At 36.9% G+C, this 12,270-nt stretch overlaps 2 protein-coding genes across 2 annotated transcripts; both read left to right on the plus strand.

Annotated features, from left to right (window-relative positions):
- The first annotated feature begins 1,012 nt into the window (after positions 1-1,012).
- On the plus strand, positions 1,013-4,014 carry LOC147491681 (putative protein phosphatase 2C 72). Its single transcript, XM_086566330.1, has 5 exons — positions 1,013-1,597; positions 2,256-2,546; positions 2,695-2,812; positions 3,171-3,394; positions 3,483-4,014. Exons 1-5 carry the CDS (start codon positions 1,424-1,426, stop codon positions 3,702-3,704), a joined length of 1,029 nt encoding a protein of 342 aa, XP_086422456.1. The 5' UTR covers positions 1,013-1,423; the 3' UTR covers positions 3,705-4,014.
- A 3,384-nt stretch (positions 4,015-7,398) lies between these two features.
- LOC147491682 (uncharacterized) lies at positions 7,399-9,704 on the plus strand. Its single transcript, XM_086567305.1, has 4 exons — positions 7,399-7,477; positions 8,911-9,038; positions 9,137-9,268; positions 9,378-9,704. The coding sequence occupies exons 1-4, from the start codon at positions 7,399-7,401 to the stop codon at positions 9,702-9,704; spliced, it is 666 nt and encodes a 221-aa protein (XP_086423431.1).
- The last annotated feature ends 2,566 nt before the right edge of the window (positions 9,705-12,270 follow it).

Consider the following 12,270-nt stretch of genomic DNA (forward strand, 5'->3'; position numbering starts at 1 on the left):
ATCGACTTTGCACTAGAACATACTACCCTCTGTAACAACAATATAACTCTCTCTACATGAAGAAGAGAAGAAAAGAATAGGATAGGTTATAGTTTACGTTTCTCGAGATGGGTTTCGATGAAGTCCATCCCCTCATGGACTCACAAATCCTATTCATAGAGGTTAGGTCAGTCCTCTTAAACAGATAAGGAAGAGACCAACTCTAATAGAACAATCAAAACTTCTTTGCTTCGAAAAAAAAGGTCAAACCACTACCCACAACAGTAAGCCCAAGCCCATGCCCGAACCCTACCGGATGTGGTGGATAACCAATGTGGGACTATCTACTATGTACTAAAGTGGAGAGAACACCCTTTGTTCATCTCCTCCACTTTGGACACACACACAAGTATTTTGAAATATACTTAGAGATTCCGACAATTATGACATGACAGAAAAGAACACAAAATGCTGAAAATTCAAGGCAAATTGAACATGTTATATATGGTAGTAATTGTTTTCTTTTGTTGGTGACAAGAAACAGGATTCAGATGGCTGTTGTCTGTTTGTATAGACAATGACATTCAATTATCTTTAGCATGAAATACATAGTGATCTCTTATTTAATTTATTTTCTTAAATTCCTTCTATTGCAAAGAGATTATTTGTCTTTTGTTTTTCTTCTGCTATAAAAAGTACATGGTCCTCTTCCAGTTAACATTCACTCTCAATCAAAGTCATCTGGTGTATTATTGCGTCTAGTTAGTTAATCAATAGCATATACGACATCACTTTAAAATCTGCTGCACAATTGATAACTTTCTAAATGATACGCTGTGATAACAATGCAGCTGAGTTGCTCATCGCACCCTTGACTCGTGAACCCCATCAAAAGTAAGTGCGCCCTACCTTGTCGATAAGAGTGACTAGTAAAACAACTGACTTATAGAGCCTGGGCGGTGGAGATAACTATGATTGCAGATTATCAGGTGGGCGTGGAGATTATATAGAACAACATGAACATACATCATTAAGACATATAAGCCGTCATCAACCAAAACCATACTTCAGGCTATAGTTTAAACTTGAAAGATAGACAAAAACAACAAAAAAAGAAAAAAAGAAAAAAATAAGAAGAAGAAGAGAGAGTCAGTTGTGAACCGCAAAATTAGGCCTAGAACAACTTTGCATTAAGATATAACGTAGAGTCAGTGAAAAGGGTGCATGTTAGAAGGGAGCAAGGGACACTAATTAATTTCAATATTCTGATATCTTATCCAATAGCTAGGAACCACTCCTTTAATTTTCCCCTTTTAGGAAAATTTTGAACAGACAAGTTGTATATGTTTTTAATGCCAACACAAGCCGTCCTTGGAAAGAGGCAGAGTGGAATACTACTTATATATATTGCTGCTACAGGGGTCAGACTTTTGTATTCGTGGGGATGGGAAACTGTACTTCGTTTGCATCTTCAGAGGTTAAAGAGGATAATGATACACATGATAATGTTCTACTCATGGATGAGACTGTGCACTCAAATGGCTGTCCAAAACTTGTTTCTATATATTCTCAGCAAGGGACCAAAGAGAAAAACCAAGATTCTGCACTTTTCTATCAGGTATGGAATTTGGTTTTGTCTAAAGTCTAAACTGCTCTCCTGTTATGGTTTTACTTGATGGGTTTTCGACTGCAAGTAATCATAGTTTTTTTTTTTTTTTTTTTTCTTTGGACTTCCATTTTTGTTAGAATGATTATAACATAGATCTTCGTTCTAAAATATTCATACTAATATAAAAGAGGATGATGTTTTTGTCTCACGCAATCATATGTTAGTATTTGTTATGCATTTATATTATATATAGTTCCATGAAAATATCAATTTTAATTTATGAAAATGTGTATGTAAATTTGCTTCAATTACACGTAACAATCAAAGTCCAGTCTTTGTATGAGTTTTTTTAGCATACATCTTGTCCTGTTTTACATGCAGTACTATGAAAATTTGTTTCTGCCAGAAGACTCCAGACCTGTATAAATCTGCATTAATTTTGAGTCAGTAGATTAAGTAGGGGGTGGAAAGACAAATAAGATGGAAGCATGGTTTTAGTTCCAAATTGAATTTCACTTCGCATTTCTGTTAGCCTGCAATGATCCTTTCAAAATGAGATTACTGCAACCACATTCAGTGGTGAAACATAAAGGTTTATGATGGTCGATATGGACCTTTAATTCTTTAAATCAAGATTCATGAACATGGGCAATATGTTTTTTTTAAGGGATTTGGAACGGAAGAGCAGTCCTTTTGCGGAGTTTTTGATGGGCATGGAATGAATGGCCACATAGTGAGCAAATTAGTGAGAAATCGTTTGCCGGGGCTGATACTAAGGCAGCAGAAGGCGTTTGCGGATGAAGATTATGAGGAGACTTCCAGTGGTGAACCAGTCTCAAGCAGTGAATGGAGAAGGGCTTGTGTAAGTGCATTCAAAGTGATGGACAAGGAAATCAAGCGCGAGAAGAACTTGGATTGCTCTTGGAGTGGAACCACTGCGGTAACCATCATAATGCAGGTAAATCTTGTTACTTCCCTAAACTAGTTCGTAAGAAACAAAACAGTACATGTGTTTACTGCAACCTGCTACTTTTATTTTTCCCCAAAACAGGGTTTCAATACTGAACAATAAATTTTCCGACTTAATATTCACTGTAAATAAACAGGGGAAAGATCTTATCATATCTAACCTCGGAGATTCGAGGGCAATTCTAGGAACCATTTCTCGCAATGATGAGCTGACTGCTGTTCAGCTAACGACTGATTTGAAACCTGACTTACCCAGTATGTTCTCTACAAACTCAGTAGCTTCTGTAATAGGGCTATGCTTGTTTTGTGCCCAATAAAGTCCTCGATGACAACCGGTTGAGATTCATGAAATGAATTTCAAGGGACGCCCAATACTAGCATCCAGTACTCCTAGCCTCCTAGGCAGCCACTGTACATTTTCACCAGAATATAACTCAGATAGATATTGAATGAAAGAAACAGGATATTATCACCTTAGTCCGTATGTGGGCTAAGACCATCTCACTGTCGTCATTATGTTGTTATAATGTCCTCGGTATGGCAGTGTCATATTGGTTGTCCTTTTCGTTGAAGTCGGTTCAGGATGTGACCTCACTAATAGAGTGATATGCAGATGAATCAGAACGCATAAAGAAATGCAATGGCAGAATTTTTGCACTTCAAGCTGAACCAAGCATTCAACGCGTATGGTTGCCCAATGATGATTTCCCAGGGATTGCCATGTCAAGATCCTTTGGAGATTTTGGGATTAAGAACTATGGGATAATCGCTATACCTCAGATGTCATTCCGCCGTACAACAAACAAAGACCAATTTGTTGTTCTTGCAACTGATGGGGTAAATGACATGCTCTTTGTCACTTGATCAATTCTTCTAAAGTTTCGTATTGATTCATCGACTGATTTTATTTTTTATGTGGATGAAGGTGTGGGATGTGCTTACCAACAATGAGGTCGCTTCAATTGTTTGGTCAGTAAAGAATGGAGAAAAAGCGGCTATTGCAGTTGTCCATGCAGCGGTTTCTGCATGGAAACAGAGGTATCCTTCCACCAAGATCGACGACTGCACAGTCATATGTGTGTTCTTACAGGAAAGGAGCCAAGACATACATATTGTGTGTAAAGAGACTAATACTTCGATTAATTGATTTCACTTGGTGGTTCAAGAGCTCTTTAGGCTAGAAGGATTCAGCTTTCACTTTGGTACAGCTGAAAAACATTTTTGAGCAACTGATCAGAGCAAGGACCAAAATATCGAATTCGGACAATATATCGTGTACCCCAAAAAAAGATATATCAGAAATATCGGAGATATCGATTTTTTTTTGTTGACTAATCAAAATTTTGTTTTTTTAAGTTGGTATATCGGAAAATATTGGAAACATTATCGATTATACTATATGGAAATATAGTTGATATATTAATAAAAATCAGTCGAAGTCAACAATTTATATTGGATATATCGTGTATATATATATATTGATATATTGGAAATTGTGATATATATTGGCAAAAACAAGATTCAATATTCGGTAGAGATATATCCAATATTTTCATCTCGTGTACCCAAAAAACCAGATATCTCGGAAATCTCAGCAATATTTTAGGCCTTCGATGAGTGCAAGTTTCACAATTACAACTCAGCGTCCCAGATTGTGTTTCTCAGCGTTGGCATATTTTAATGTGAGGAGAGAAGTATGAATTCAGCAAATGCAATCAACTGCTGTGAAATGCAAAGGCTAAGAATGATGGATATGAGAATACTGCCAGTGCTAGAACAGTAGAGCTTTCTGAAAGAATAGGTCACTTCGTGCACAATATTATTCTTGTAAGTTATTGCACATATGAAGAGCTGATATTTACACCCTCGGAAAGGCGTTAAGGAAGCATTACCACATAATACACGTATTGGACGACCATTCATCCTCCATTTAAAGGTCCTGTCCGAATATATAGATAATATCTTGACTTGATTTCTCTCTCAATGCTCATCTCTAAGTTCAGCTGGATATTACTCATTCCATTCCATGTGAAAGCTAGGAACTAATTGTCACTTAACAAAGGGATATTATCTAGCAACTGGAGGACTAGCTTCAGTCGCTTGGTGAGTGTGTGAGCTGAGAAATGAATAGGGTGATGTAAATTTAAATTTATTGGATTTCTTTTGAGATGAGTACTATCTCACGAGTAAAATCAAGACAATTTCAAGTCGTCCGAACTCTAGTACTAACTCATATCTTTATTGACATGAAGTAGGCAACAGAGACAAAGAGAAGTGCGGAACTTAGTAAAAACGTACTTTTCTGGAGAACAAAGGTTCCTTTGAGTAACATATGTCTGCTCACATCAATGGCCGGCCTTGCTCTAAAAACTAGCTTGGTCTAAACCAATGTATGAGAAGTTTAACTGTGAGGGCGGTATAGGGAAAAATTAGCTTTCTTGATGAGAGCACCTAATGTAAGACCAAAAGAAAGAACATCAACAGTACACAAATATGTAATCTAAGACCCTAGTTATGTATATTAAAATATTAAGACCGTCATTATATCCAATCCCAGAATCAACGTTGGCAGGAAAAGGTTTGCAAATTACATCAATATATAACCTGTTATTCGTTTAAGCTAGGCCAGTATTACGATAAAAATCTAATTTGGCACTTCCCCAAGTTTTTCTGACCGAATGAGCAAGTTCATATACGAGGCAACCATACTAACAGTGGGCAGTGAATACACTTCAATCCTTAAAGCAACTGCGGCACTTTAAAAATTGGAAGTACTAAATTTGAGCCAGAAAAACATGAAAGGTATATATATATATATAGCCACATTTTGGCTCTGTTTGGCTGCAAGAGATATTGTATTACTTAACTATGATTAGGTGATACAAGTCATGAGATGGAGTACTTGTGTGTCTGCCTCTTATCTTATCACATGTTTTACTTGGCTACTGTTTGGTTGACATTCACACCTATATACTCATTTTTTATATCATACAAAAGAAAAACTAAAAAAAAAAAAAATCATATACAAAATTTGCAAATAAAAACTTAAAAACAAATAAAAACTAATAAACAAATAAAAGGGAAAAAAAAACTCTAATTAAATATTGAATACATAAGCACCCAATTGATTTATACAAAAACATCCCAAAAAAAAAAAAAAAAAAAATCCAATTTGATTAATAATGTGAAGATTTAAACACTACTTTTTGGAGGAAAAAAAGTTTTAATGTGAGAAAATAAAAAAAGGTGGAGAGAAAAAAAAAAAATACATAAGATTTATAGTTCCATTAATAAGATTCCCATGAAAGAAGAGAGGAGGAGGAGAAAGAGATAGGGAAAAACATTTTTATGTGTTTTTATTATTTTTATTTTTTTCTCTTTCATGGATAGAAAACACGTTTTAGTGAATCTGGACTTTTCCTTTGGATTTGCTTATCCACACTTTTGTGTTCCTGCAATTCAAGGGGCTTACTAGAGTATCCACGTTTTAGACAGACCAAACACCTATACAAGATAAACATGACTGCCACGTCACCAATTCCTGAATATGGACGTACTCTCTATTCACACTGCCAAACAGAGCCTTCACCTAAGCCCTGAAATGTTTGTTGCCTAATAAGATTCAATTTTTTTTTAATTAATACTCTACTGCATACAAAAAAAGTTGACTTTGTTTTATTGATAAGGGATACCTGTTACGACCTAAAAAATCCCTCTGTCCTCCTCTATTCACTCATCATCTTCTTTTTATACTGCTGACCTATGGGCCTCTTCCTTCGGACCTATGGGCCTCATAGGCCTAAATAAGGCCATAACAATACCTATGGGCACCATAAATTCATTAATCTCAATCAGCAAGCATCTAGAGTACAGACAAAGTTATTACAATGATTAAAAAGATCCCCAGCGCAGTAGGATCTATATCTATATAACAAATTAGGGAAGGGTCTCCATCCATCCGACGGTCGCAAACACCTTCTCACAGTTTCACCCTGCTTATGACATGGCAGGATCTAAGGCTATTCAGTGGTATGTCTCTTTACTTGCCGCAGACCGGCCCATAGTATCGCGATTTTCTCCCCCTTTTCTTTTCTCCAAACAAACTCTGTTTTTTGTGTTTGTGGAACACTCCAAATTACTGAGATTGAAAGCAAAGTGCGCCTTCACTGAGATCAAATTACTGAGATTGAAAGCAACAACGACATTCACCTTTTTCAAAAGAGCACTGCCTAGCTCTGAAGTTCAACTTGAAAAGAAGGTCCATCAAAGCAAGGTATTTTTCGCAGCTTTAATAGACTTTTGAATGAAGTAAACATATTTGTGTAATTGAAACAATATTAGTCCAGGAAAACACAGAAAAAATAGTTAAGTTTTCTGTAAGCTCTGTTGAAACTCAAACATTTATAGCCAATGCTCCTATAAGATTACAGTTGGATCCTTGGTTCTCTTTGGAAATTTTTGGCATTATTTGGAATAGAAAAAAAAACAATCTTATTTATATTCCAGTGAAAGAATCAGTGCAATACATTGAGTTTCCGAGGACTGACCAAAACTCAAGTTATCCGAGGACTGACCAAAACTCAAGTTAACTATTAGAAATGATTTCATATTAATTCTTACACAGCTTTTGGCACCAGATTTCTTTCAATTATTTCGAGTAGTACTTACGCTTATAATACTAAGGAGTTTGGAAAGACGGTGTCTGCGAGGAATCAGTTTCAGGTATGTTTTTTATTTTATGTGGATTAGTATTTACTTGATTTGATGGTAATGAGTTTCACGTTTATGCAAATTGGGCGTTCAATATGTTCTTACTAATCTATATTGTCGTGTTTTATGATATGGGTTCGAGTAGTACTTACGCTTATAATACTAAGGAGTTTGGAAAGACGATTGTCTGCTGCGAGGAATCAGTTTCAGGTATGTTTTTTATTTTATAAATGTGGATTAGTATTTACTTGATTTGATGGTAATGAGTTTCACGTTTATAACACTTGCCTATGCAATTGTTATTGTTAGAAGCATAATAGTTTAATGCCCAACCAATCCTATATTTCTGTTAAGGATGATTTTGATTGATATTGTATATCGTAGTATAAACGCTGTTCCCAATTTTTTTTTCCAAGTATGTTCCATACATTGGTGAAAGACTCACGAGCTTAATATGTTCTTACTGATAATAGACCGTCCTATGAGTCCATTATCTCAACTTAGAGGGTAAAAGTTTGGATATACTCTTTTATTAGTAAATAAAAATCCTACTGCTAGCTCTTTTATATTTAGAGATATTAGCCACAAAAGCTTTGTTTAGGCTTTACTTAACAAAGCTGTGTGCGCAAATCTCCCTGATAATCTTGACGGAATCTCATCGTCTCCTATAAATTTTTTGGGATAATTATCACAGTCCAGGGTCAATCCATCACTTCTTGATTGCAAATGGTGGAAAAGACCTATCCGACACTGATGTTTACTCTATTCCTCCTCTTGCAATTGACTCTGAAGATGCTCCATATATTCGCGTAAGGCCTGTATGCTCCATATAAGTGGAAAAAGACCTACCGACACTGATGTTTTACTCTATTCCTCCTCTTGCAATTGACTCAAGATGCTCCATATATTCACGTAAGACCTGTATGCTCCATATAAAAGTATAGATGGTTCTCTGGTTTTTCATGGTTAGGATTATCAGTCATGCTCCTATAACTTCTCTTTTCATAATCGGCAACGACCCCTTTTCTCCTTTCTCTCTACCGATGGACCCTTTTCCTCTTTTATATAATGCCTTATTCCTTAGGCAACGTGTATTTGTAGTTTCTATAGTAAATAACATAAGAACGTTCTATGTTGAGGGCTTTAGGCAACGTGTATTTGTAGTTTCTATAGTAGATAACATAAGAACGTTCTATGTTGAGGACTTTAGGCAACGTGTATTTGTAGTTTCTATAGTAAATAACAAAAATAATAACCGAAAATCACAATGGCGTACATTTATTATTCAATGTATTTGTAGTTTCAATCGTATATAACCAAATTAATAACAAAAAAACACAACAACATACATTTATTATTCAATTTTTTTTATACTCATGCATTATATGAAAATTATTCAATTTTTTTTTATACTCATGCATTATATGAAAAATTATCCTCATTCTAGCTTTCACATAATGTAATTATAGCTATGTTACGTAGACATGTATCCTTGCTGGACATGTATTCTTTCTGTGGCATCTTACTGCATCTTCTAAGGATTGCACTATCAAAAATAAATGTTTCTTATAGTTTCTTATAGCTAATAACCATTCCTTCTCTTTTCTCCGTTTTTTAATGTTGAGTGTACAATTTCTATGAAGGATTGAACTTGATGGTGGACAAGGGAAAACGGCCAATGGACCCATTTAAGGATCCTTCGAACAAAAAAATTAAATATTCGATTCCTGCAACAGATAGGTTGAACCTTCAACCACCTCCTGGCTTCCAGGTATTCTTGTTGTTTCTATTACATTGGTTCGTTAATCCACATGGTACTTATTTCTTACTGGTCTCATGATTTATATGTTTGCTGGGTTATGTATATAGCATCCAAACCGACCAACCCTAGACAAGGGAAAACGCCCAATGGACCCTTCTCTTGATCCTTCGAACCGGCCGAAAAACACTTTTATCCTTCTCCAAGATAGACTCAACCTTCAACCACCTCGTGGCTTTCAGGTAATTGAATTGCGGTCTTATGTAATTTATTATACTTACTGTTGACATTACACATCAAGTTTGCTTTATATTTTCTCCTTCTCTAACTTTTTCTTCGTTCTTTATATAGCGGCCAGACCGACCAAACCTACAAAACAGAAAGCGCCCACTGGACCATTCTCTTGATCCTCTTAACAAGAAAAAACGTGTCTCTGTCCCTCCACAAGATAGGCTTACCCTCCACCAACCTCATAGTTTTCAGGTACTAATACTCCTACAATGTTTCCCTCTCATTATCTACCAAATTATCCTCTTTTCCTATTTTCTTATCCTTTACCTATTTGCTATGTCACTTGTATACCTTATCTTCGGGTCTTTCTTTACATATGGGACTTCACCCCATACAAATATTGCCATATCTTTATCTTCGTTTCTTTGCATATTGAAATTGAAATAGAGATAAGTTTCCTAATTTGTTATATAGAATATAGATTTTATCTTTGGAAATTTGGTTTATGTTTATGTTTATCTCTATTTCTATTTCGTATCCTCTATGCTCTTATCCAATTACACCAACTTATCTCAATTTGGCCAATTCGCGGACAATTTGCCCAATCAGTACAACCATCCCTTCTCCTATCAAAGACGTTAAGCCTAACAAATAGAATTATTGCACAAATGGCGTGCTCGAAGGAAAGGGAAAAATTGAATAAACAGAATGGGCATCAAGCAATGGCCCATCGATTGTCTGGTTTTGTAGTGTATGTCCACCCTCCAATTCCAGGAACTCCACCTCAAACTGTCAGACTTCCACCTCAGCATAGTCCAATCACACCTCATACCACATCAACTAAACGACTCAATTCTACGGAATCTCTTCGAACGTCTCTCTCTGCTCTTAATCCTATTAGGTTATTTACACTGCCAGCAGAATGTACTCATGTTGATTCAGCACCTGTAAGCAACAGGTGAGTCTCGTATGCCACTTTATTGGTTTTCCTTCCAATCCAATTCACACCTCACCCTTATTATCTGTCTACAGCACATGTATTCTTAACTCTGGTGTTGCGTTACCAAATAATGCAATTCCAACTTTCAGAAATGAGTCATTTGCATCAACGTCGTCTTACCAAAATGCAAGGTATAGCACCACAAAGCTCTTTACAACTTTCTCTTCATATTTTCTACTTTTCAGTACCAAACTTTCAATATTTTCTTACCCATATAAGCTCCCTTGTAATGCGTGTAACCTCATTTTAGATCTACATCAAGCTTTATTGACGAATACCACATTTACCAAGTCCGGGTTACGAGTCAATATCAGTGACCAAAATTCTAGGTAATTTCTTCACATAAATGTTTGCAATAATAACAAATTGTTTACACCTCGGTCTAAATCCTTTTAATACTTCATTCTTGCGTAGATCGGCGGTCATTCCAAAGATATCGCACAACCGTTCTCTGAACGTGCTGATACCATGAGTGAAGATGGCGATGAAGAGGCACTTTCGACTACAATGGGGATGTGCACACGACTCTTAATCCTAACCGCCCAGTTGAACAAGGAAGACACTACTTGGGGAAAATGGACGTTCAATGTCCATTTTGTAAGGCACTTCATTGGATGGATGAACGATTATCAAAGTCATCGCTGTCACGTCCTCTTTTTGGGAGATGTTGTTTACAAGGAAAGATAAAGCGTCCTCCTTTGCAACCACCGCCTCCTCCCGCCCTTAAAAGCCTTATCGATGGGAATGATCGGAAGTCAAAGTCATTTCGGAGATATATGCGACAATATAATCAAGCTTTTGCATTTACAAGTCTTGGAGTACAAGAGCACTTATTTGCTGGACGGGGTCCAAGGCCTTTCACTATTCACGGTGAACTGCGACATCGCACAGGAGCTTTAATTCCTGACGTGGGATATCAAGCTACTTATTCTCAACTTTATATCTATGATCCCAGTGCTGTACTAGCTGTCCGTCAACTTCGTAATCCTAAGCTCAACACGGATGTCTTGAAAATCATTCAAGTTACTATGCTCCAATATAACCGCTTCTCTGATACATATCGCCACGCATATGATGTTCTTAGATCGGCTTCTTCTGAGCATGGTGAGGACTTCAATGTACCTGCTTATTTACATTATCTTTGCTTCCGCGAGGCGGTCCATCGGTACAACTTACCAACAGAGATGAGGTTGTTTGTCATTTTTACGGTGATGATGGCAAAGCGAGCAAGTAAGATGAGACATTTGTTATTTATCTTAAAGGAGGACAAGAATTCATGCAAATTAGTGAGTGTCATCCAAACTACTTACCATTGCATTATGTCCTATTGTTTCCCCATGGGGAGCTTGGATGGACACCTGAATTGCGGCGTTGGGACTCTTCAACTGCTACCACCACTAATGATCGCTTAACACAGATGAATTTTTATTCTTATCTACTGTTTGCACGCACCGAGTACTTTCGGCTATTTTTGGCGAGGGAGAAAGTTGTTTGAGGAGTTTCTGGTGGACGGATGGGCATCAACTGAGCAAAACAAAATGCGCTACTATAGGCAACAACAAGACAAGCTTCGCGCGTAACTATATCAAGGTATCACCGATGTGTCACTGATGATCTTTGTCGATCCAAATCAGATTGAAGGCGAAGTCGTACTACCATCATCCTCAGATCGGCAGCCCTAGGCATATGTTTGAAATTTTCAAGACTCCATGGCAATTACATCGTTACAACCACCATCCGGACATATTCCTCACAATGACGCAAACCCGATGGGACGGAAATTCTTGAAGCATTGTTTACAAACCAAACTGCTTATGATCGCCCGGAGGTGGTTGCCCGTGCATTTGAATTGAAACGAAGAGCTTTGATGGAAGTAATCAAGAAGCGTGGTGTCCTTGGTGTGGCAGTTGCTCATGTTTACACCATTGAGTTCCGAAAACGGTTACGCCACATATGCATGCACTTATATATCTTCGACATTCAGACAAGATCCGAGTGCCTGCACAAGTCGAT

The sequence above is a fragment of the Coptis chinensis genome, chromosome 6 (assembly GCF_015680905.1).
Source record: "Coptis chinensis isolate HL-2020 chromosome 6, ASM1568090v1, whole genome shotgun sequence".
In the NCBI taxonomy this organism is placed as follows: Eukaryota; Viridiplantae; Streptophyta; class Magnoliopsida; order Ranunculales; family Ranunculaceae; genus Coptis; species Coptis chinensis.